Source organism: Acomys russatus, chromosome 29, assembly GCF_903995435.1.
Source record: "Acomys russatus chromosome 29, mAcoRus1.1, whole genome shotgun sequence".
Lineage (NCBI taxonomy): Eukaryota > Metazoa > Chordata > Mammalia > Rodentia > Muridae > Acomys > Acomys russatus.
The window spans coordinates 1532582-1559449 of NC_067165.1; the positions used below are offsets into that span (position 1 = coordinate 1532582).

Here is a 26868-nt window from a genome sequence, read left to right on the forward strand (position 1 = left end):
GACATTAAGACGAAGTTCTGGTTAGCCAGAGAGCTGATTCTTCGTTGTGTTTTGTTTCTTGTTTTTCGAGACAGAGTTTCTCTGTGTAGTCTTGGCTGTCCAGGACTCGCTCTGTAGACCAGGCTGGCCTCGAACTCACAGCGATCTGCCAGCCTCTGCCTCCCGAGTGCTGGGATTAAAGGTGTGTGCCACCACGCCCGGCAAGCTGATTCTTAAGCACTCCAATTTTTAAAGCTGATAGAAAGTATAAATATTTTATTTTGGCTACATGGAGAGTATGTTTTCCTCTTCAAATAAATCCCACATTTTTATGAAATTTCAAAAATAAATTCTTGTTTAAATTAGTCTGAATTTTATCATAATTGGAACTTGCAATTATTAATTTAAAATTCTATGAGATACACTCACGGCTAAAATGGCAATTCCTGCATGATATTTGGGGTGCAGTTTACCTCTAAAGGAAGACTGTCCACTGCAAATGGTTTTGGGTGGCTGGAAAGTCAAAGGGCAAATGTTTGTGCTTTTTTACTGTCTTGCATATTTCTTCTCGATCTCTGTCTGCAGAGTATCAGAGCCATAGTTACACACATTTCCACCGTTAATTCGTCTTCTGCAGGAAGCTGATCTACCTTTGCTCTGCCACTAATGCCTGCTGTGCAAACTTGGATGAATGAGTCCCTACTCTCTTCTCGCCTTTAGGGTGAGAGTGCAGCCATACGTAGTTCTCAAGTTTTCCTTAATGGGACTTTTTTTCTAGTAAAATTGTGCCTAGAATCCTGTCAAGCAGAGTGTTGCCAAGCAATGAAGGGACGTCTTTGAGCCCTGAAGACTTACAGCCCTACTTAACCCAGATAAACCACCTTTCAAGGCCAGAAGAAGGTATGTAGTCACCGGGATTCACTGGCACGCAACACAAATAGCTGTGTGGCGAATGCTCCCCAGCTGCCAGTCACTGTAGATACCACTTAAAAAGCTCCAAAGTGACCAAAATGCTTTTCAGTCTTTGTTTTCCCAATGATGGTATTGAGGCTTAAACCAACTAATTCCCTCCAAAGTGACACCCCAGCTGGTAATGACCCTAGTTATTCTGAGAATAGACTGAGTGCCTTACTGTTTCGTTTGGTTCATCTTGGGAAAACAATCGAGTTGAAGGTCGAGACAAAAGGCACTGTGAAAAGTTCACGTTGAAAGGCTTAAAGATTCTAAAAGAAGTGAGGCCTTTTAAAAGAATGAAATGTGGGGCCCCTTGTTTCCAGACAGTAGCAGAGCAATGATTTACACTGAGTCCCCGTTATATTCTCAGAACCTAGGCAAACTGCAGTGGGTACCAGCAAGTCTTTATAAATCTCTAGAGGTGGAACTTGGTAGTATGCGTGCTGCTAAGCACCCAAACGCTGAGCGTCCTGGCACTGGTGGATTCTCTAGGGTCCTTTGCTGCTCACATCGCAGTGGACTGAAGCATTAATTTCTAAGGTGAATGTCCTTTTTCTAGTGTTTTATACCAACTCAGTCTAATTAATATAGCTCCTTCCTTATAAGGAATACTTAGATGGCTAGCTTGGAAACTGATCTTGTTTTTGTAAACTCTTGGCTTTATAAACATAGATTAGCCTCACGCCAAAAAGAATTTTTCCAAGTTTTGCTTTGTTTTGCCTTTTCTCAAGGCAATTACAGCTTGTCAATAAAGGCTGAGTGACAGTAAAATGTGCAAATATCCACTAGAGAGATCAGAGAGAGAGGCAGAGGCTGTGTGTGTGTGTGTGTGTGTGTGTGTGTGTGTGTGTTAGAGCTCTTCCTCATTTCTCTTCCTCAAAGAGGATGCATTTTGCAAAATCCCAGTGTAAATGTATTTATTTTGTCATGTGACTTTCTGTTCAGCGACTTCTAAAAACTGAGCGCAAGATTTTTAGTGCTGTCAAAGTGAGCTCAGGTTATAGCTTAGAAACTTAACATAAGAAAATGTGAGGTTCCCCTGATGCCCCCCATGATGGTCTCATTAACCAGTGAGTCAAATTGCTGGTATAAATAAGTAAATAAAGTCAAGTGACAGTGATTAGGAGACTCTTATGATGAACCTCTCTACCCTGTTCACTATCCACATTTTTCTCTCGAGCTTTGTTGGACTTTCCTTGCTCCCTCAGCTTTCTGTTCGTAGAAAGCCATTCTCTCACTTATAAGTTAAGTATGCCTTCTCCCATGTTAATCCATAGGGTGAGGAGGAGAAATGAGTCCACTGATTACATCTCCGAATATTAAAAAGAAGCAAGCAAACGCAGTGCCCTTTCTCACGTACCACTGCTCTGGGCTGTGTTACCTTCAGCAAGCCAGGGTTGTAGTGTGAGTATCCAATTGAAATAAAGTTCCTTCCGGAAGGAATGTCAAGTTTTAGGATCAGTTGAGATGACTAGGGATAGCAGTTCTGATTGGTCCCATGTTTAGCATCTGCCTTCTATCCTAAATGGGTAGTGCTGCCAATAAATAAATAATAAAAGACAGCTTGTGGACATGTGTGGTGGGCATAATAATGTATTCTCCAGATTTATTCTGCTTTCTTCCCTTTATTCCTGGAGTGTATTGCCTGTCCTAAACACACCTGTAGCTTCATAAAGGGGAAAAAACAAGTTTCAGTGCAAAACCGATGCAGATTAAAGTGTCCCTTAATGCTGTTTTAGAGGATAAGAAGTACAGGGTATTTAAACTGCATCCATCAATACTTTTCAAATCATGTTAGCTGGGTTAGCACAAGCAAGCACTGATGGTGTTCTGACACGCATGGCTCTGTGCCCCAGTCGGCAGTCTTCAGATAGGGGCAGTGACAGACACGGTCTTCATGAAACTTAAGAGTGTTGCTAAACTGGGAAAAGAGGGCTTACTTAAGAAGCTTGTAGCTTTAAGGGAATTTTGGCCATTGGGGGAAAAATTATTCTCTGTGTTCAGTATACATATCCTTCGGTAAGTTTTCATCTTATTTTCTAGAGAACTCTTAACCCAGCATGGAAATTGTTTTCGTTTTCTTAAGATCTGAACCTATGGTCAACACTTCAAGCCCCTATTTGTTGAAGAGGTTCCAAATTCTTAGAGTAATTAACACTAGTGAAGAATTTTCAGTGATATAGGACTAAACAACTTCAAAAAACCAAATCATGTTATTAGAGTGATGCTGATAGCATTTTTACATAAATTTTGGAATTCTGTGAAAACATTTTAGTTAAGATCAAGTGCAATGCATAGAGTCAGAGGAAACAGCAGTGACTATTATTGGGTTTTGTTTTGTTTTTATTTTCTTTTTGAAAATCATTTTCACATAAAATCAAATATGAAATATTCCTTTATTTAAAATTGTTTGTAGCAGACAGAAGTGACGTTTACATTTTCTGAATGTAATTCAATCCATTCAGGGTCTGTGAATTATTAGCTGATAGGCACAGCTATCCATAAGTTTTCTGCGTCATCGACTGAGTAGATCATGCATATATTAATTCCATCTGACTCATTCAAATTCCATTATTGACATTTTCTGGCAAAATGAAAGTTGAGCATTATTTATTCATCACCACCTGAAGCTATTTAAAATAATATCATAACAAATGACGGTCTCAGAAGATCCAGAGCCTGGTATTTTTCTTAGGAGTTGCTCTCTTAAAGCTGACATCTCTTAAAGCTGCATTGATTCCAAGGGTTGGCGTTTAATTACTGCTTTTTTATAATGAATATGCATGGAAGAGATTGGTGCCTCTCCTTCTCCCTTCCTCCCCGCTGCATCCTTCCCCCACCCACCCACCCCATCCCTTATCTCAGACAATAGGAACTGGGAAATGGCTGTTAAAAATACTTCTTTTGGAGCTGTGATGGTGACACTCCAGTCCTACCTACCAAACAGAGCTATGTTGCAAGCCAGGCAGGGATTTCCAGGGCTGACTTCATGCTGTTTGAACACTATTATGTTCCAAGTGAAATGGCTTCTTATTAATTTTTCCACTTGTATAGGGCAAAACCTTTCTGAACAGAACAGTCAGTTTAAGCCGCCATTCCCACCAAGTGGCAGTGTAGGCTATTGGTGCCTTACTGTTCTTTAGCAAGAAGCTAGGAAAGGCATTGTGTAGAAATTGTGCAGCGTCTCTCACTACAGTGCAATCCATCCGGTCCGTGAAGACAATGTTTCTTGGTGTGTACTTGGACTTGGTAGTGGCCTTTATTTCAAATTATCTGTGATCCATGTAGCAAAAGCACACTGACTCTCTTTACAACCCTGTACAGAATACATCGTCGCACAGAACATCTTGGGCCTAAAATATTTACAGAGCAGACTGTGTGTGTTCAAATCCTTGAGGCATATTTTAAATTGAGTTGAAGAGCCAATGCCTCCTCCATCTTTCTTCCTACCCACTCATTTCAACTGTGTTCCCTGACTTCCGGCCTCATCTGCAGTTCAGCACTACTGCTTCCGGCATGCTCCAGGCAGCAGAGCAGCAGAGGCTTGCTCTTGGGGGACCACTGTGAGCTCCCTATGGGGCAAGGGCGCCAGGGCCGTGGCTGAAAGGATTGGCGACAGTAATCATGAGACTGTCTTCACGTCACTTGCCTTACGAGTTAGTAAAGGTGTGGCAATCACTTTCTGTAACTGGTGATTTTTATAAACGTTCTTTCCTTTATAATTCTTCGAGTCGGGCATCTCACAAGATCTCGAATATGCAATTACTCTTCATGATGCATTATTGCAAATAGGGTTCCCATTTGAAAATGCAGTTTAATGTAAGTTGTTATTGAAATGTGATTTTTTTTTTCCTGGAAAATAAATGAAAAAAAAATGAAAATAAACTGAGCTGTGAACCTTTTATTTCCTGAATCTTAAATTTTTACCTACCTTTCTGGAAAACGTAGTTCCATAATTAGGTAAAGGACGGTGGGCCCACTGTCTGGCAAAAGCGGGAGGAATTCAGTTCTGTGATCTGACTAGAGACCTGAGCAGGTCACATCATAATTCTCAATACCCACATAAAAACAAAATAAACGGAATCACGGGGTCTCTAAACTTGGGGTCTTTAAGCAGATTAAGTAAGGTAGCAGCTATTGGTCACTGAACAGTTCTCTCTAGTTGGTGGTTGTCAATGAGCAATTCTTTCCTGCTCTTGTTCTGTGTAAACAGGCCTTGTGGCCTCTTTGCACTCTCTGCTGGAATCCGGATGCTAATTACAGCCCTGGAGCCTGCAGACCAGGAGAGCATTTGTCAAGGACCCTGCTATAGGCTATGTGCTGTGGCGGTGTCTGGTCTCTTCTTTTAGTTGTTGTCCCCACTGTGGCAAGGAAGATAAAATGTGTGCCCTCAACCCCAAACACTCTGCACCCCGAAGCTGCTTAAGCCTCAGTAGTCTGGGGAGAGTCCGCGGAGGACATGAAGGAGCGCAGCCTGCTTCTGTAACAGCGGTTTAAGCTCCTTTGCTTCTGTGCGCTCAGCTGCGTCATTTAACATCAAAGTTCTGGTTCGCTACTTCTGTAAAGATAGAGCGGTCATTCCGCGGCAGAGTTATTGGGGTGACAGAATAAAACTGAACAGCTGCACAGCGTCTGTCAGCAGCGAGGGGAGGGCAGGATGGGCAGCTTCTACGTCTTCATGTCTTGGATGTCCTGGAAAACTTGCATGTTTCCTGCTGGCGCCCCAGACTTCCGCAGGGGGAGAAACTAATTAAGGGATCCGAGGGCGCATCTTCACAGTCAAATACAGGACAACCCCACAAGGCAACGGGGCTGGGAAGGTTCCGGGAGACAATGAAGATGGGATGCCTAATGTGTCTGGGGCCGCTGGGGAGGGGCGCTCCGGCCAGTGTTTGAGGAGGTCACCCTGGAGACGGCCTAGATGTCCGAGGCGACTACTTGACAAAGCGAGGCTGGCGGCAGCAGCCGGTCTTCTATAACTCCACTGAGGAGGATCGCAGGTCCTGGTGGTCCCGGCTGCCACCCTACGCAGAGCAGGTCAGCGCAGGAGCTCGGGGACAGAGGGTCCAGGAACGGAGGCTGGGGAGGGCGCAGCCTGGGTGTGAAAATAACGGTCTCTGCACCCAGCTCAATGAAACCAGCAAAAGCGGTCCAAAGTTTGCCTTTCAAAGCGTGATGCGCAGCTCATTTGGCCAATGGTGGTCGCCCTTGTACACCGCCCCTCTATGGACCTCTGAATTCCATCTGGGGCCTCTCTAGGGAGGGCTTGCGGCAAGCAGAGTTGGGACCAACTAATTATCAGGAATTGACAAGCGTAGGAGGCACCTTTACTCTCGGAGCGCAGTTCTTGGCACTTCTGCAAGGGAAACATCAGTCGAGTCACGCTTTAAACAGATGTCTATTGAGTGAGACTAAACAAATACTCCAAAGGGAGACTGGCTCAGGTTGCGGAAGGGGTGGGGGCGGCACAGTGGGCTGTTCCTAGTGGAATTTAAAGTTCATGAATATTTATGAGATGGGTGGAATATTCATGGCTTGAAGTGACCATTTTTCTCTCCCAAGTTACAGTAAACCTGATCTTTTTGCGGGGAATTTCTTCCTATCATTTCTAGAAAAGACCCCCAAAAAAGGATCAAAAGCACAAGACAACAAGGCCAGGGTCTTGTGTGTACACACTTAGCTAGCCCTGGGGCTTTAGCTTTCTGATGGGGAAAATAGAAGAGTCTTACTATCAAGAGACTCCGCTACCAAAATGCAGTGGCCAGTCTTCCTGGCTAACTCCCCTCTGGTTTCTTTTTGAGACCGCTTTAAATCCATGATTGACTTATAGCTCTGTTCGATGTGTGTGTGTGTGTGTGTGTGTGTGTGTGTGTGTGTGTGTGTGTGTGTTTTGTTCTGTTTTGTTTTGGGGTTTTTTGTTGTTGTTGTTTTAACAGAAGTTTTACACTGAAGGGTGGGTCCAGGTTTGACAAGACTGGTAGCCAACACAAATGGAAAGCAGTTATCTGCTCTCTGTAGAACTGGGGCCGCCCACTGCCACCTCTCCAAACTGTCTACTTTTTTCCAAGTACAAACCTTCGCACCACATTGTCGACGACAGAAAATACTAACTAGGAAGCTTGCATCAACATCAGACTCAGAGCGACAATAAAAAGAATTGACTTGCAGTGCGGGACGGCATCTTTCTGCAGATGCCCATCTTTCCTCCATGACTTTCTCCCACTCCATCAGTTAAGCATTTTGGCTACAAATTAATGCCTGCTTGTGTCAATTAAGTTCACTTGCATTTTTTTTTTTAAAAATCCTATTTCCAGTTGAGTTGGCACAACAAAATAACTACTAATAGTACATATCACTGGTCTCAGAAAACCTCAGTCCCCATGGAAAAGGGTCACACAAGTAGCTGGGTCCTGCACCAGAGGTGCAGTTTAGCTACAAAAAAGATTTTCATATTCTCTCTCTCTCTCTCTCAACATTATTTTTTCCTAGAGTGTGTGATCATGTCAGCTTTGGCTAAAGATAAACTTTTTCCTGCACTGAAGAAAAGGGGGAGTGTATGTTCCCCAATTAATCTTGAGTTCCCACAGAAGGAAGGTTATTGGCGCTTCAAAAAGTGAGTACTTGGATGTCTAGTGCCTCCAACCAGGAGTAATGTTTACCAAGGGCCAAAACATTTCTCTACGGCTGGTAAACACAATGCTCTGTTGGTCTTTGTGGCCTTATGTAAAAATGAGCAATGCAGCTTAATTGATACTAGAAGTATATTTAATGCTTTGAAAACCACCCTCTCAGTATGCAAAATAAATAAATAACCAAACATCTGTACTGTAGACCAGCCGCTCTTACGAGTCCCTTAAATTCTTCTCAATATTATAAAACTGTACTTCAGATATTTTGCAACCAATATACAAATATACGAATTTTGTGCTAAATTTTCAATCTTTGTCTATATTCTCTTAAATGACTGTATACTACTTTATGAATTTGTAATCAGGATCAATTAACCATTCTCAAACTAGTGGACATTTTCATTTTGATTTTTTTTCTCCTCCTTCCTTTGTTCCTTCCTTCATTCCTTCTTTCTTTCCTTCCTTCTTCTTTTTTCACTATATACTTCTCTACTTGGTCCTTGGCAGTATAGTTAGTGAGCCAAAGGGTCATAAATACTTTTCTGGCCCTTACTACATGGTGCCATGCTACTTGCACTCCTAAAGAAATGAATTCATCTTTAATATGTCCATGGCATTCCATTCTGACCTGTACTGGTAAAGAGACAAAACAAATAACCCAACATATCAGTCAATCAACTTACACAATAGATGGATGGGTTTAAGAACCAGGCAGGTATTTACAGTGACATTTTCCTTGCTGGAAACTCACCCTCAGGCAGGCATTGGGCAGCATTTGAACAGAAGCTCTCATCTCCTGTCCTTAAAATGGAAACAAGCCATTGGTTTGAGTTTCTTTTTCCAGTTAGCGTGGCATGCTATCCAGGCATGTTAGCCTGGAAGCAGATAGTTCCACTGTGGGTTTGGGTGAAGGTTGGAGACTCAACAGTCTTTCTTTTGCCTCAAATCAAAGTTCTCATGATGTCATTCTCCACCAGAGTATATTGAAGGCATCAAGCATAGCAGGTCACTGTGCTGACATTTTTTAGTTATTTACTCAAGATATAGTGAGTCTCTGTTCAAGATATTGTGAATATCAGTTACTATGCCACATATTGGGCATAGAAAACTACCAGATGAGTCCAGCACAAAGAGCTTTATTGTTCCAGCAAACCAAGAGCCACTTGGGAATTCCTGTGTCGTCAGCTAGGTACTTCCGTGAGTGACCAAATTGGAAAGCACTGCCCTCAAGGACTCTGTAGGTTCCCACTTGGGAAGACAGTGGACAAGTAATTTTACATGGGTGAGTTTATTGTAGACTCCCAAGCCATGATCCCTTACATCAGAAATGAGATCAGGCTTTTGATCCCTGAGGGGAAAGGTCTAGAAGACAGAGGACCAAAAGGAGAGCATATGTCATAGAGCCATCTGCAACAGGCTGAGGTTCAGCCTAGCCCTGCAAAGAGACTCAGAGGAGCTAAAACATCACTTTTCAAGTGAAACACAACAGCCTTTCCGTGCTACTCAGGGAAACTATGGATTAAACAGAGGACAGTCTATTTTACCCCAAATTAGTTGTATAAATGGGGAAATGATGGGTTCTTTTTATTAAGGCAGGCTAGCCTGTAACTCACTACATGGACCAGGCTGGCCTTGAGTTTACAGTAATCCTCACATCTGCCTTCTCAGCTCTGAGTAAAGACGTCCGCTCTACCATGGCCTTGGACTTCCGAGGGGTTTCAGCCCTTGTGTCTGACAAATTGTTTTGGGATATAAAGCTGATCTGGCACCGTATATAGTTTACACAGGTGTGGTGTATTCCAGATGGATGGCTGAGAATGGAAAAATATAAAGCACATAAAAGAAAGAGCAGGAGAACTGTTCTAGGAGTAAGGAACACACACACACACTCACACACACTACACACACACATACACTACACACATACCACACACAGTACACACACACACTACACACATACACATACACTACACCCCCCACCCCACCCCCACCACTCCGGTGCTGTCCTTGAACCCTTAATCCTCCATGTCAGCCTCTCAAACCTTTGGATTACAGGTACACTCTACCGTGAAAACCTAAACCACAGAGGAAACCTAAAACTTTTCTTGATACGTATAGAACGTCAACAAAATGCGGTATTGCAAAAAAGTCTACATTTAGTAGACTGCTAGAATAGGTAGAGAGAGTTGCGTGATAACAATGAAAAACGGAAGTCAATTTTAAATAGAGTCAACAGCATCCAGAAGGAAAAGCTGAAGGGGAAGCAGAGGATGGAAGAGATGCCCATCACACTGGAAACAAGAGACGTATAACTTAGGACATGGTGCCCTTTTGCACCTGTCCTGACGGCAAAATGCTGGGAGTGTGCACACCAACTGCTGCCGAGGCCAGTGAGAATAAGAGTAGACTCAGCAATCCACTGCACACATCATAAGGACGGTAATAATAAGTCTTAAAATATTAAGTTCCGTAGAGGCAGAGAGCTTAATTGCCTTTTGTATCCCCCAGTGTGACATCTCAAAGACATAGACTAAGGCCTGAGGATGGAACTGTCCTTTGCTGAAAGCAGCCATCGCTTCCTGTGAGTTCTTGAACAAGTGAGTCCTTTTGCTCTCACAGCCTGTGTGTAGATCAAATCCAGAGTGACTTGTAAGATGAATTTACAGCACAGGGAAAGTGTTCATCCAAGTGTTTAGTACAAAGAAAGCTTGAGGTTAGCTTCCTTACTGAAAAAGTCCATTTGCATCTATTCCAGAGACAAAAGGGACAGGAAAGAAAAACAAGGAGGAGGTTAGTGTCTCCTTTGCACTGCAAATCTGTTGTGGCTGGCCACACCTCTCATTGATGACTTCATAGGCACGTGAGGTGAGGTGGTCAGACAGACACCCCCAGCATCACCGCTCATGGCTGCAGTGTGGCTTTGAAACTAGGCCTCCTCAGGGGCCTGCAGGAGCATCCACCATCTGGCCTTGACCTTCACCTCCCTGCCTTTCAGATGAGTACCAGCCCACAGTTTCAACAGCTGGCCCTAACCTCGGGGTTATTCTGTTCCATCCATTAGCATTCTAGATTTCCTCTCCTGAGGCCAGGGCTAGACTTTTCACAGGAGGTAGGTGTCTTCATTGTCCTTCGAAAACCACTCCTGTTCTTGAAAAATACATCCCACCAGCCTAGACCTTCTGCTGTTTTCTTTAATTCATGAAAGTTTTAGCTTATGTTTCCACTATAACCTTTGTCTTTCTAGAAAGATGGGCCAAGTGGGATAAAATGTCATAAGACTGCATAATTTCTGCAAAATTTATTTTTCCGAACAAGAAGTATCATTTACTTCTAGGGAAAAACTGGCATGCTTTTTATCTTAAATATAAGCTGGGGGGAAATTGTAGATATTTTTAGTCCCTAGTTAAGCAAGCTTCTACGTGTATTTTACGTTGCTCTTACATCATGCTCTAGCACATAAAAATCTAATTTACTTTTGTATTATCATCATTCTTGACTCATGCATTGTAGGCAATAAATACTTGCATATATATATATATATATATATATATATATATATATATATATATATATATATATATATATATATATATATATATATATATATATATATATATGGAGAGAGAGAGAGAGAGAGAGAGAGAGAGAGAGAGAGAGAGAGAGAGAGCGCGCCTATAGCCTTCTTTTCTATGTGCACTGCAAAGTTTATCCACTGGAGGGCAGCACTTGACTTTAAAGACAAGCTTCTGCCTTTACTGAAGGCACACTTAGGGCCATGGGTGCCCACCAGTTACAAACCCCAGTTACCGTTCTCAGCAGTAACTTCCTTCAAGAAACCCGATTATGATTCTGTCCTCAAAAGCAGTGCATGCACTTCCAAGCACTGCCTGGATTGTTACATGAAATTTACACATTTTTATTCAAAAAAAAAAAGATACCTTTGTGTAAAAGGAATGCATTCACTGCACGGTGGTGGCACAGGCCTTTAGTCCCAGCACCTGGGAAACAGAGGTAGGCAGATCTCTGTTAAAGGCCCGCCTGGTCTACAAAGCCAGTTCCAGGACAGCCAGGACTACAAGAGAACCCCTGTCTTGAAAACTCAAAAAGAAAGAAAGAAAGGTATACAAATTTCTCTTTTCCCTACTTTAAAAATGAATTTGCCGACTGCTTGTACCAGTTTTTAAATCAGATTTTCAGTAGATGCCTGATACCACTACTGGAGAAACAAAGATGGGAGGATCCCAGTGAGTTGGAGGCCAGCCTTCTCTTAACTAGCCAGTCAGTACTCCACAGCAAGACACTGTCTCGTTTAGTTAGTTATTAAGAAAAATTGACTGTGGCATTCTCTTGGCAAAGAGACAATGTGTCAGGAAGGATTATCATTGGCAGGTGGGAGCACAGAACTGGACCTCATCCATTTGTAGTGCTGGGACATGTAGCCGATATGTTTACTGTATTTATGCCTGCGGTTGAGGGTTTAAATGCATTTAATGAGCATCTCACTTGCTTGTCATTAGCAATTCAAATGGTTTAGTGGGGCTGTTTATCAACACAGGATATATCCACTTCTGTGTAGTCTAGTGTTCTGGACTGGTAGTTCCTTGCGTTTAAAATATAGGAACTCTTAGACTTCTAAAAACTTATCAAGGGGTTGGAGGGATGATTCAGTGGTTAAGAGGCACTGGATGCTCTTTTAAAGGACCAGAGGTTGATTCCCAGCATCCATAGCATGGTTCACAGCAGTCTGTAACTGCAGTCCCAAGTGATCTGACACCTACCTTTGGCTCCTGTGGACGCCAAGAATGCATGTGGCTCTCAGGCATACATGCAGACAAAACATCCATCCACAAAAATTAGAATAACAAAGAAAATGAAAATATGACGAGCCCACATTCTGCTCGCATGTTTCTTGTTCATACTGCAAGCATTATTAATATCTTAAAAAGTCTTCCCTCAAGTGCCGAAAATATTATTTCAATTTTTTCTGTATTCTTTTCTCTCTCCATTTCCAATTCATCGCTTGCTAACAAACCATCGACCTTGGTTCTTGATGATGAGTGAAGGGCTAAGTTAGCTTCAGGGAGGCCCTACCCCTACCTTTGAGTCAGTTCCTTTTCTGTTGCTGTGAGAAAGCACCTTGATCCATGCATCACATAGAAGGAAGGGCTTATTTGAGTTTGTGGTTCTAGAGAGATAAGTATCCATCATGGCACAGAGGCGTGGCAGCAAGCCGCAGGCAGGGCAGCCGGAGCAGAGTGCTGAGAGGCCACACCATGAGCCACAAGCACGAAGCAGAGAGAACCAAGTGTGAGTATGTGTGGCCTGAGCCTCTCAAAGCCCATCATCAGTGAGATACTTTCCCTACCAAGGCTGTACCTCCTAGACCTCCCCCCAAACACTGCCACCAACTGGGACCAAGTGTTCAAATGCCGAAGACTATGGCAGTCACGCTCATTCAAATCACTCCAAGCTTCCTAGTAGAAAAGAGACAAACATAAAATTCAGGCTGGAGAAATGGCTTAGTGGTTAAGATCATGAACTGGTCTGCCAGAAGAGCCAAGTTCAGTTCCTAGCAACCATGTCAGCTCACAACCACCTTTAACTTCAGTGATATCCAATGCCTCTGTCCTCCATGGCCACCTGAGTGCATGCATGCACACACACTCACACAGATACACACTCAGACACACATACACACACGCATGAGCACACACAACACACAGACACACATAGACATACACACACAGAGACACACATTTTAAAATAAAAAAAATAATAAAGTTTCTCTAAAAATGTTTCATGACATTTTAGTCCACTGGAGACATAGCCAGCCTTGAAAATGAAGAAAGCAATAGATTACCCAGACATTTTCCTCTGTGTGGTCAAGGTAGCCAGGCTTCTAATAAAACAGCTAAGATCTTCTCAGGGCCTCATCTTTCCCAAGAGAACAGACAGCAAGTTCCCTTTCACAGAACTTACTTCTGTGTGGACTCCAGTGGACTCCATTTCAACAAGTGTCTGAATCAATAACACCTAACGTTTCTGGTAATACCATTTAAAATAAATACAAAACGTTGCCCTAAACAAAACAGAAAGATGCTTTTTTCGTACATAAGAGCAGCCCAGTGGGGCAGTCCAGACCGAAGCTGTTGTCTGTATTTACAGTCTATGAGGTCATGAAGCCATTGGGATCCTAACATCACACACAGTCTGGTAACCAAGGAAGATGATGACAACCTCCTATTGGATAACTCACATTTGTTGATTTGGAGTTTTAGTGTGTTGTTTTGTTTTGAGAAATCTTTCTCAAATTTCTACCCAAAGAGTTCTGGTTGTGTCACACTGGTTCATAAGCCACAGAACTCCAGCAGCACAAGAAGGAAGTGAGGCTTTGCCTTTTATTTAGATAGAACTGTTCCCACAGTGTAGGGCTCTGTTACCAAGAAAGAAGAGAGACACAACACTGAAAAGAAAATGCCACATGTTAATCAAAAGTTCCCTAATAATAGTGCAATATTTGAGCAAGGTAAATGACCTAGAGAAGAAATGGTTAAGTAAAATGCAAAATGTTTGCATATTAAGCTAATATTTTTAATATGGCTGCATTTTTGTTACTGACTGAAAAATTTCTAGGGCACTGTTTCAAACAAAAACAAAATAGAATCATATATACATAATCATTTATCTTAAAACCTTTTTTCACATTAACAATCTGATGCAATTTTACTCTCCACTTTCCCATGTGTTTTGCATGTTTTATAAATAACATACCATATTTACATGATTACTGTGCAAAGAAAAGACACTGTGAGAAGCTCAGAGGGTAACGCCCTTGCCACGCAAGTGTAAGGACTGTAGTTTTGGTTGCCAGAACCCATAAAAGCCAGATGGATGTGAGAACTACCGTGTAATGCCAGGGGACTGACAGGAAGGGCAAACAGGGGACCCCAGAACAAGCTGGCTAACCAAACGAGAAGAATCAGGAGCTCAGCCTTCATCGAGGGACCCGGCCTCAATTTGTAAGATGGAGAGATTCAAGGGAGATACCTGACGTCAGCCTCAGAGTTCTATATGCATCTGCATAAACATGCACACACACAAAGCACACTTACACACACATACACATTCACTTATACATTACACACACATACTCACACATGAACATATACATATACACATGCACACTTACACAAACACTCACACATACATATTCAGAACAAAAAGAAACCATCTTTGAGAATTAAAAAAATAGACCAGTCTGTGAATTTTCCAATCTGTACATCAGACTTCAACCCCTGGCTTTTGAAAGCTGCCAGTAGACACCATCTTCATAGCAAAAATATCACAAAGTGCACTAACTACTAGTCTTTAATAACCCTAAGCAAAACAATGAGGGTAGTCGTTCCTTTTGTATTTTAAAGCCAGCTAATACTTATTATGTACCAGCTCTGCTTTCTGTGAATTTTTGGGCGTGATACCAGGAAAAGACAGGAAAGTCTTCAGTTAACGCTTCCTGCATGCTGCGCGTGCGCGTGTGTATGTTTAAATTGCAGCCATTATTGTCATAGTCATTACACATTAGATTTTTCTACTGGGAGATAAGTGGAACATTTGAAATCAAAGCCTGCCCTTCTTACATGTGTGACAGTAAGTCCTTGGCCTCATTTCTCCTCTCTAAAATACACAAAGTGATGACCTGTTTACAGCATCAAAGGATGCTGAAAAGATAAGATAAACTATCCGATAGGAGTTTTATCCCCAAATTGAAAGTAACATGCATAACCCTGGGCACATAGGCACGTCACAGAATGCTGAGCTTATGCAGCACGGTTGGGTTTCAGAGGCAGAAGCTGTCTGTCATGTTCGGTCCTGCCCACAACACCTGTAGCCACAGTGGTTTGAAGAGCTGTTGCTACTTCAAACAACAGCAGGAAATTGAGAAAAGCAGGTGTTAGAAGGAAGAAGGTGGAATCATCATGACAAAGACAGCTAGAATGTCATCACTTCCTTGGACTTTGTGAGTGAGCCTTAATCTGCCCCAGAAACTGTAGTGTACTAAAGTAGACTAAATGTGATTTTCTTGAAATGTCAATTTGCAGATTCCACTCATTTCAAACATCTGCAAACTAAGTATTTTAAACTTGTCACCGACAGGAAAAAAAATCCCAGATGATTAAAAACAAGTAAAGCTGGGCATGGTGGTCGCATGCTTTTAATCCTAACTGACCCTCAGGATGTGCAGAGGCTGGTGGATCTCTGCAAGTTCAAGGCCAGCCTAGTCTACAGGCCAGGCAGGGCTGCTTAGTGAGACCCTATCTCAAAAAACAAACAAGCAAACAAAAAAAAAAAAATCCAAACAAGTCTCTCTTATTCAATTAAAGCAAAAAGATAGCCTTTACTTGGAAAAAATGGTCATTCTGAACACATTTTCATACCATAGATACAAATACACACACACAGACAGAGAGGGGAGAAAGAGGGGGGGGAAGAGGAGAGAGAGAGGAGAGGAGAGAGAGAAGAGAGGAGAGAGAGAGAGAGAGAGAGAGAGAGAGAGAGAGAGAGAGAGAGAGAGAGAAGAGATTGCTGCCTTTGAAATGGCATCTGTCTTAACCACCGTCTTCACAGGTGGAGGGAATTTGGGGTAGACCGTTATAGGCTCATTAGTCCCTCTGTTTTTTCTCTGAGCTAGGTTGAATTACACGGTGTCAGAGCCCATCAGGGGCTGCTCCTTGCTTGGGTTTCTTGTTCAGCACCTGGATCAGATCATATTGCCTTGGAGACCAATCCTTTGTAACTCTGAAAAGATGATGGACGGACACTGATTGACTTTTTTTCGTTTGGGTTACTTGTGGTTTCTCTCGCCATACAGAAAGATGAGTTTCCCATTTCTTTTCTTTTCTTTTCTTTTATTCTGAAGAGATTTGGTGGGATTTATCACAATGATCTTTTTATAATACCCTTTGTCTGTATGGATTTGTTTCCCAACACTTTAAGCTTCTTTACACTCCCCCAAGTCGCATTTGTGGGCTTTCTTTACCGTGAGGTAAGCTTTTGTGTCTTTGTTAGGGGACTGCATTAGCAGTGGCTTTTGAAACACTCCACTATCCCACAGACTTGGACCAGCCCAGGAGCACCTGCCCTGGACTTCTGCCACGACCCACAGACTCCATCCCAGAAACTTCTCCACATCTCAATATTCCTGTCTCTAAAGTGTATCAGACTTTACATATGTCACTGGGCTACTTATAGGCCTTGTTGGAAACTTTCTTACTGTACATTTTGCATACGTGTAAACATACTGGTCACCCAGACACGTCACACACTCCCAAGCTTATGCAGCGTGGTTGGGTTTCTTAGGCAGAAATGTTGCCTTCTGTTGACATTGTGACTTATCACTCGTGTTTCCTCCTTTCTTTTAGTTCTGTCAGTTCTGTGTCCCACACGGATGAGCCCAGCCAGCGTGATGAAGCCTCTCGCCTGACAGTTCGGATGGAGAACACCTACCAGTTAGGTGTGCTGCTTGTGTCATTCATCCATAGGCTACACCTCTACTTCAGCGACCAGAGCTGGCTTAACTGGAGCCTGGCATTGTCTTCAGTCATAGATAAGGGGATTGAATTTGAGAAAGTTGGTGGCGAGTTACAGAGTTAACGGTCTGGCTTTGCAAAACTAAAGCAACACTTGTTTCCTTAAAAAAACAAAACAAAACAAAAAAAAGCCAGGTTTTTCTAAATCTCAAATGACTCTCTGGATGCCACAAATGTGTATAATATATAGTTGAATTCAGGTTCACTGGGTATTTCTGGATGGTGTGTGTGTGTGTGTGTGTGTGTGTGTGTGTGTGTGTGTGTGTGTGTGTGTGTGTGTGTGTGTGTCTGTGTGTGTGTCTGTGTGTGTGTCTGTGTGTGTGTGTGTCTATGTGCGTCTGTGTATGACATGTGCATTGATGTTTATCCTTCAAAACCAACCAAGACAGTTGACGGTATAGGAAAAAAGCAAAACAAAACACCTCAGTGCAGAGGCAGTAGACTGTGGTCCCCTGTCAGCAGAGATGTTTATCTACTGCCATTGAGGTTTTGGGTCTTTGAGAACAAAGGTTTCACACCTGCCCTTGCACTCCCAGGTGGAGTCCACTACAAATACCTTTTCCCACTCCTCTGCCTTACAGACCGACTTGTTTTCTTTAAGTGTGTCCCTGCCTCTGATTATCTGAATTCATATTTAATTGCTGCCCTACATAAATCCCATAGAGACTTACCAAGGGGCAAAGAAGGACTCTGTGGGCCAGTGTAATTCCACCTGTGGCCTGTTAAACCCTGGGAAATTATAAACCATCACCCCGCCCTGCTAGACCTTATAGGCAGTTTTCCGCAGCAATCTCACTACTATCTGAGTAAGAAGCACAGCGTCCTTTCCTCTCCATCTTTCTCATGGGCTACACTCTCATCACATGCTGACAGGCTGTAATTACTTAGATAAACGGGGGACAAACACACTGAAACTTTAGACGTGTTCATATGGTGTGAATGTTATTGTGGTGGTTGACTGACACCCTCGCTCCGATACTACAGGCTCCAGATTAGTGTGCTAGCATTTCACACTGTTTGTGGTGGACAGTAAATGTTCCTACTATCCAATTTGATTTCATGGGTGTACCTAAGTCTGGCTATTGCCTTTAGCCCTTTCAGTCAACAACGTGACTTTGGGTCAAGTTTTCTCCAATTTGCAAACAAAATTGTTTTTGTTTGTTTGTTGAGAAAAGGGTTTCTCTATGTAGCCCTGGCTGTCCTGGAACCCTCTATATAGACCAGTCTGGCCTCAAACTAAGATATCTGCCTGCCTCTGCCTCCCAAGTACTGGGATTAAAGGTGTGGGCCACCACTGTCTGTCTGTCTTATCATCCAAAGGTTCTTTTTTTTTTTTTTTTTTTTTTTTTTTTTTGGTTTTTTTGAGACAGGGTTTCTCTGTGTAGCCTTGACTATTCTAAACTCACTTTGTAGACCAGGCTGGCCTAAAACTCACAGTGATCCTCCATGTACTGGGATTAAAGGCGTGGGCCACTATGCCTGGCTTCATCCAAAGGTTCTTAAACATTGGCAGCCTGGGACTTTGAGTCAAGCATGCGGAAGAAAGACCTGGGATCAGATTGCATCAAGATAAAGCAGTTTAAATACAAACCCCTGTGTTTAATAGTTCCCCCTCAACAATGTCTTCAAGCAATAAAGTAATTGTCTAAGTTTCAGAAGTGCTGACCTTTGGGGAAAGGTGATTGACCAACTGTCACTCACTTCCCACTCTTCTGGCCAGCACTACATCAAGCTAATATAAGAAAATCTTTACTAAAGGCCCATAGTACCTTCCACAGGCAAAATAGTCCCAAGAACAAGTAGAATTGGGAATACAGATAGTTATTAGTAGAGTCGATTGAGTGCTTTGAAAAGTGGACTTAGCCTAGCCCAAGAGTCTTTTATCATCGAGGGTGGAGAGGCGGCTCACCACCACTGTAGTCACGTTTGCATCGCCTTGGTGTGTGTATCCTTTTATCTAAGCGACTACGGCCACCACAGATAAAGTGATCCATGTATATAGTTCATGAGGAAAGAAAAGAGTAGAAAAGGGAAGCTGTGCTTCTTAAACTAAAGCGCCTCTTAACCTTTGCTCACTAACCACAGAGAAGAAAATGACAGCCTGTGGCATCTGATGTATCAGAGCGTGAATGCTGGTTTCCACAGCACCCAGGAAGGTGCTATTTAAGCAAAGCATCCTAGAGTCATGACTTCTTTGTGTGTAAATAGCACGGCAGTCTGCAGGTAGGAGGGATGCTGGGAGAATTGGTGGGGTGCTATATGTACGCTGTAACTGATGCTGAAAGGGACAGGCTAGGGCCTTCCCTGAGATCACTAAGCACAAGGGACTCTTGTTTTATTCGGTGTGACACCTGTGGATTATGGAATGAGTTTTTTACAGTGCACTTCCTTCTGGAGCTCAGGTTAAAATTCGGCAGCTTTGTTTTTGTTTTGTTTGTAAGATGGTGACTATGAACGTTGCATCTGTGAAGAGTTTCCATTAGTTTCTTTCCTTCTACTCTCACACAATACTGGATGGAAACAATATAAGGCAACGAAAGGTTTGCTTGGGCCCTTGGTTTGAGGGTACAGTCCATCATCATGAGGAAAGCATGGCCAGGTCAGTTAGAAAGAGAGACTGGTAAAGGTGCTCTCCCCCTTTGTATTCAGCCTGGACCAATGGGATGATGTCATCCATTCACACCCAGGCTTCTTCTTTGCTTGGTTAAACTTTTTTGGAAACACCTTCAAAGGTATGCCTAGAGCTGTGCCTACTAGGTGAGCCCAGACCCAGTTGAGTCCCCATCATAGTGGCTAACCTTGAAGCCAGCACGATGGAAAATAACTGATGGTGGTGGGGAGGAAGGAGAAGGAGGGTGGGAGGAAGAGAGCGGGAGGAGAGAACAAGTTTGGGGGCTCAGTTTCTGTGCGGTTCTCCAGCCTTGTCTCTGGTATCAAGTTTTCTCTGGGGAACCTGCTAATCTCTCAGGGTCCTTCCTGGGCAGGGTCCTCGTGTCTCCTGCTTCTATTCTCAGCCAGGCAAATCCTCTCCTTCCCCTTCCTTCAGGAGACAACCACAACGAATATATAGAGTGCTTTATGACTTGGTACGAACCATTTAAACTATATTTCATCTTGGTTTTGTTTTGGTCTCAGACGGCTCCTGATGGCCTCAAACTCACCACATTGCCTCGGAAGGCCTTGAAGTGCTGGCGGTCGAGCCTGCACCTCCCTAGTGTGGGACGCCAGGGCTGACTTAGAGTGATGCTTGTTATCCCGCTTAGAAAGGCTGTGGCACTGAGAGTTTAGTCAACTGCTTTCGCTGTTTGTTCTCCCGTACGTCTGGTGTGTTTGTTTGTTTTTCAAGTTTTGTTCTCCTTTTCCAGATCTGTTGAAATCCAAGTCATTTTCTTCCCTAGGGGAGAAAATAGTCTCAAAAGAAAGAGGACAAGTTTCGCTTACTGCGTTAGTTGTCACTGAAAGCAGCTTCAGAATCTTGCCTTGCCTCGGCTTCCGTCTCTTTTGTTGTTATTTTGTATTTTGTGTTTTGTTTTGTTTTGTTGGTTTTTGTTTTTTTATGGGGCAGGGTTTCTCTGTGTAGCCTTGGCTGTCCTGGACTCGAATGGTAGAGCAGGCTGGCCTCAAACTCACAGAGGTTCGGCTGCCTCTGCCTCCCGAGTGCTGGGATCACAGGTGTGCCGTCACTGGCCTACCTTTTTTTTTTTTTTTTTTTTTTAAGGAGGCAGGATCTCAGTCTCATCACCTTTATTTAAGGAGGCAGGATCTCAGCCTTATCATGGCCACACTCAGGATAGCCTGACACCCAGAAGACTAGCTCCAACTCTCAAGCACCAATGCTGTCCCAGCCTCCCAAGCTGCTAGGACTACAGGCAAGTGCCATCACACCTGGCTGGAAATCTTATTAAAAATACTTTTTATTAGTTCTTTGAGAATTTCATCAATCATTGTATTTTTACCCTCAACTCCTTCCTTTAACCTCCTCCCAGATCCACCCCCACCTCAAACCCCAACAACCCATTGACTCTAATATATGCTGTCCATATACTCCTGTGTTTGGAACCATCCAGTGAAGCACTATGCACAATCCTTTAAAAAAAACAGACTTCCCTCCCCCCCAAAGCCAGCACCCACAGCTCCTCAGGAAAAGGTAGGAGTACAGTGAGTGTCTTATACAAAATCCACCGGAAAGTGGCACGGAGACCTGAGGGTACCCAGGCTTGCTGTAGGGGAATTTGTCTCTGTTACCCGATCTCTGGCTCTGGGAACAGGAACATCCTGTCCACGGGTTGAGATTTCTGCTGGACAGATGTTAATGTCATTTGTATCTCGGTTCCTTAGCTTGGTCCTCACTTGGTTTCCCTTTTTTTCTTTTCAGACAGTCTTTCCCAGCCCAGGCTGGTCTCATACTCGCTATCTCCAAGACTGGCCATGAAATCCCCATCTCCTTGTCTCCACCTCCCCAGCGCTGAGCTTACAGGCATGCACCACCATGTCTGCCTTCCTCCCCTGTTCTAAATAGAACTGAACAATTCTTATATCATCAAAATAAAAATTCTCTTAGTGAGCCTCAGGAGAGGCTGACCTCACTGGATTGCAACTATAGGCTGTAACCTCTTGCGTTTGGGTAAAGCCAATGAAACTTGAGCAGGAATAAAGGTGGTGTGAGGCCTGGGGATTTCCCTCCCTGGTACTCTGCCATGGCTTCATCTCTCAGCCAAGGGACATCCCGCTCTTCAGGGAGCCACCTCCATGCAGCCCTGCTGGGATCTAGTTGGAGCTCCCTCCCTGCATTACTCAGGGTGGCAAGCTTCCTCTGGTGGAAGAGATGATAGGCCCTATCGCTCATGCTCATAGGCTTTCCCTCTCTCTCTCAGGCCTCCCAGAAGGGGCCTCTCATTACATCCTCTAGGAATTTTCCTAACACTAGCATGCCTTGTTTCCTTACCCGGCACAGACATTATGAATAAACACTGATAGATAATGGTGACTACTAAAAGAGAATTGAATAGCATTTTTTTTCTGTTATTTTCTCTTTCTTTATTTTTATTTAAGTAATTTATTCAGATTACATCTCAATTGTTATCCCCTCACTTGTATATTCCCATTCTCCCCTCCCTCTGTCTTTCACCCTACTCCCCTCCTTTAGGTCTGTGGCAGGAGACCTCCTCCCCCACTATAAGATCACAGCCTATCAGGTCTCTTCCTGGTGGTCTGCTTACTCTTCCTCTCAGTGTGACCAGGTCTCCCCACCAAGGGGAAATGGTCAAATAGGGGGCACCAGAGTTCATGCCCATGGATAGTACTCTTGATAGTAACTCTATTAGTTCACCAATTACCCAGCCCCTAGACAGCCTTGACACTTGTGAGTGCCAAGTAGTGGCATGGACAGATACCAGGGTCACAGAGCTAATTCTGGGGATGCCAGAGTGGAGCCCACTTATCTGAAGCTTTGGTCTGAATATGGATGAAAATGTGGTTGAGAATTTAAAATTTAAGGCTAGGTAAGCCTGGACATCTATTCCCAGCTCTTTCGCTCTGTGATTCCGGGCTTACACATCACTATTTTCCCTTCTGTGGAGCAGATAAAACAGTGAGAGTCCCCTCAAAGATCTACTTAAAGATGTTATGAGGTAAATACAAGCTTATTGCAGTCCCTGACACAAAAAAATATGGCTAGCAGAAAGTAACTATCATTTGTATGGTGGTTTTTATTTATAAAATGTTTAAATTTACCAAAACCAGAAATTACCCCTAAGCATTGAGTTAGAATCTCTGAGGATAAAACCCTGTCTTGCTTCCCATTTCTTTTTTATTATTATTATTGTTGTTGTTGTTGTTGTTGTTGTTTGTTGTTGTTGTTATTATTATTATTATTTATCATCATCATGACATTTATTCCTGTGTGTGCAATGTGCACACAAGCGTGCAAGCATGGCCACAGTACTCAAGTGGAGGCCAGAGGACGTTTGGAAGTTGGTTCTCTCCTTTCACTATTTGGGTCTCAGGGATTAAACTTAAAGCATCAATCTTGTCAGTAGCACCATTCCCTTCTGAGTCATCTCACTGCTCTATTCTTGCTTCTGTTTCACTGGAGATGATTGCAGGTATGCCTTACCTGTTTTCAAATGGATTAGTACATGGGATAGCAAGAGGGACCCATCTGACTGGAATAAGTGAGAGGTGATTTGTGCCTGGGCTGAGATACAAGAGGGAAGAGCACCTGGAAAAGACCTTTGAACCAGATTTGAAACTTGGAGTGGATGTTTCTTAAATGACAGGATGGAGTATGGTGCTCCATTTGAAAGAGTGGACAAGGGTAAAGACACATCAGTATCTTTATATGACAGATGGGGCCCATGAGACTGGAGCAGCCTGGACCTGGGGAGCTTTGGTGGCTGGAGCGGGGCCGCAGGACTGGTGGGCCCCCAGCTATAAGAGAACGCCATTTTAAGCTCTGGATTTTCCAAGCAAGTTCTCTGGCTGTGATGTGATGAATCAGAGTAGTGTGGGTGGAAGGAAAGGCTGAGGAGCCAATTAGCAAGATGTTAAGGCTTTGAATTAAGCAGCCACCAACACTGGGAATTGATTAAGAAGAGCTTATGGCAAGCACCTCAGCAGAACTCACTGCGTTCCTTGGGTAGCCTGGTCCATTTATTACCCACCGCCATCCTCCCCAGAAAAGCCCAATATTAATTCAGACTTCTACTTTCCACAGCTAGAGTTCACTCAGATGACTAAAGAGCTTCGTGTTTTACTATCTTTTTTATGAACTTATAAGGTAGGTGGATTTACTTCTAAAGAATTCTATGTGTATTTCCAGGTCCCACCAAGCATTTTCCCGTGGCCACTGTCAATCGGATTTTGGAAAACGTACTAAATACCTACCTACAAGGAGCAGAGTATGACCCAGAGTTCTGCAGACAGACGACAAAGACGATTTCTGAGGTACAGTGCAATTTGCCCAGTGTTAGCCATAACCATAGTATTTGCTGAAAGACAGCCCACCTTCTGCTTTGTAACGAAAGAATTCATTTTTCTGGATTGCTTAGGTGGCACATTTACATTCCGTACAGATAGTCGTTAGATCGTAGCCTAAGTGTACCTAGGTGTATATGATAAGAGCCTTTGTCTAAAGCTATCATTATGCACGTGATTTATAACAAATGTATTGCTGCTATAAAACTGGTCTGCTTTTTCTAAAAAGGATTCATGTTTTTACTTACGTATGTGTGTCTATGTGTGTGTGCCACATGCGTGCTAGTGCCGGAGGAGGCCAGAAGAGGGCTTCAGAGTTTCTGGAGCTGGAGTTACAAGCCGTTCTGAACTGCCTGATGTGAGTGCTGAGAACGAGACTGCACAAGCAGAAAGTGCTCTTAGCTGCTGAGCCATCTCTCCAGTTCCGTGCCACTTTAAAAAAAATCATCCTAAACATTTATATGATGTGTATGTATGGTATGTGGGCATTATTGTATATGTGAATTCAGGTGTGTACATATCACTGAACACATGTAGAGGTCAGAGGACAACCTGGGGTGTTAGTCTTCCATTCCACCTTGAGGAAGAGTCTCTTTGTTGTTCACCACAGCATGATCCAAGTTAGCTGGGATTAGCCCACCTCTGCCCCCATCTCCCTGTATGTATGCTGGGATCATACGTGCCCACTACCACTGACTTTTACTTGGGTTTAGGGGATTTGAACTTGAGTCCTCACACTTGTACAAGTGTTTTACTTCATGTTCCATCACTTCAACCAAAAACTGTTTCACCTTTTGAGCTTATTTTTGGTAAACACACAGTGTTTTAAGGACTGTTTTCTCCTTGCCACAGCAACTTTTTTTCTTTTTTTTTTTTTTTTTTTTTTTTTTTTTTTTTTTTTTTTGAGTGCTATCAATTATACATATTGTGATCTTTAAATAGCTCTATTTTTTTTTTTTATCAAGTGTGGTGCATTTTATGGTAGTTTCTTCCACTTCAGTTTTTATATCAAACTCTTAGATAAATGTTCGAGTCTATAATGTTGTGGGAGATTTCAGAATGTTTCCCACATTACGCTACATACATTAGATATGAAAACACAAAACAACTCTGGTCACAATACCCTATAAAGGGAAGCCATCTTTCGGTACAGACTTTCAAAAGATGTGTAGTAAGAATCCCTGGACTTCTGTTCCACAGACGTCCTGTGTGTCTGTCTCCCTGTGTGTTCTCATTTCATTCCTTGACCCCTGTCCCATGAGGACAGCACTTGAAGGGAAGTTCACTTGTCCTTCTGCGACATACTGAAAGCACCTACTATGCATCGTGCTATTTTCTTTACATTTTAAAAAATTCATATATTTTTTAAAGTTAGCCTACAAAGTGGTGGGCTCCAGTATGTTCTTTTTTTTAGCACATGTATGTCATTATACGCCCTCTCCATCCTCCCTTTCCTCCTCCTCTCGGTCCCCTTCAACCTTTCCAGATTATGCTCCCTTCTGCTTTCATGTCACATGCTGTGTTTAAGAAATTTGAGATTTAATGTGACTAAATAACTCTTCCCTCCCCCCACCCCCCATTTTTGTGCCATCTCTAGGTTATTAAAGCCCAGGTCAAGGACTTAATGATCCCCCGGTATAAACTCATCGTGATGGTGTACATTGGGCAGCGAGATGGCCAGAGCATACATATTGGCAGCAGATGCCTTTGGAATCCTCAAAGTGACACCGTTTCATCCTACACTTTCAAAAACTCCACTCTCTTTGCGCTGGCAAATGTCTACGCCGTTTACTTTGAGTGACTGAAAACGGGCAGTACAGTGCTGGCATTCTAAAGCCATGAAACAGGCTGTGTCTCTACCCACAAACGTTCTGCTGGCAAAACCTGTGAGAAGGAAACAAGATGAAGATTTCAAACAACTGGAAGCTTCCATCACACTTGTGAGGACCGGTGGAGGGGAGGGAGGCCCAAGGGAAAAAAAATCTGTTCATTCAAAACAGAAGTCAAGTGTGATTCACATAAACATAGATGCCTGGTAAATATGACTTTGGATACTAATTATTTTGATTTCTCTTTTATTTACAGAGCTAGAATGTCCTGGACCACTTTTTTATAAAGTTCTAGAAATATAGATGCTGGATGTATATCATATAGCATAGGATAATTTGACATGGCGCACAGAATGATGAGTGCTAATATGCCTCAGCACTGCATATAAAATAATACTGGTTTTCATTTTACATTTAATAAATTGCGCAACATTCATTAGCTTCAATTACTGTTACATGTGCCTGATGGTTGTAAGTGCTGAGATAGAATTAATGATTTCATAATAATTACCGTGGTCCCATGGGGCGACTGGCTAAATCTAGATGCTTTTGTGGGTTGCCTGCACTTTACAAAATTACAAGGAGACTGAACATTGGCTCTTCAATAATGGAAACTATAAAGTGAATACAGGCTTTTAAGGACACTAAAGTAGACATTACGCTATTAAATATACATGATGCTTAATAGTAAATGTGCGTGTAGCACCTTAGACCGTGCATTGGAAAGAGACACTACCTTTAAATACACACTGCCCGTGTGCCTTTGACTAGCTTTTCCTGACCTAACTCTTACCCAGAATACAAAGTTGGTGTCTTAACAAGTAAACCATCTGTGTTTACCATTTTGCTCCTATGAATTTAGCACTAAAGTGACCCGGTGAGGTTTCTGAACGTATGGCCATTGAAGTTTACAGG

The 26868-nt window shown here is 42.9% G+C and overlaps 1 protein-coding gene across 2 annotated transcripts; it reads left to right on the forward strand.

Annotated features, from left to right (window-relative positions):
- The first annotated feature begins 7433 nt into the window (after positions 1 to 7433).
- On the forward strand, positions 7434 to 25928 carry Dynlt5 (dynein light chain Tctex-type family member 5). 2 transcript variants are annotated; one of them, XM_051171975.1, is made up of 4 exons: positions 7434 to 7546; positions 16982 to 17073; positions 23970 to 24094; positions 25722 to 25928. In XM_051171975.1, exons 1-4 carry the CDS (start codon positions 7434 to 7436, stop codon positions 25923 to 25925), a joined length of 534 nt encoding a protein of 177 aa, XP_051027932.1. In that variant the 3' UTR covers positions 25926 to 25928. The 2 variants fall into 2 exon arrangements, with proteins under 2 accessions (XP_051027932.1, XP_051027933.1); XM_051171976.1 differs by lacking the exon at positions 7434 to 7546 and adding an exon at positions 12769 to 12869.
- The last annotated feature ends 940 nt before the right edge of the window (positions 25929 to 26868 follow it).

Excerpts from the sequence above, each read along its gene's own strand:
- Dynlt5 (XM_051171975.1), top strand. The coding sequence starts at position 7,434 with ATGTCAGCTTTGGCTAAAGATAAACTTTTTCCTGCACTGAAGAAAAGG. Across the intron at positions 17,074-23,969 it reads GGAGAACACCTACCAGTTAG|GTCCCACCAAGCATTTTCCC; the intron begins GTGTGCTGCTTG and ends GTGTATTTCCAG. Across the intron at positions 24,095-25,721 it reads CGACAAAGACGATTTCTGAG|GTTATTAAAGCCCAGGTCAA; the intron begins GTACAGTGCAAT and ends TGCCATCTCTAG.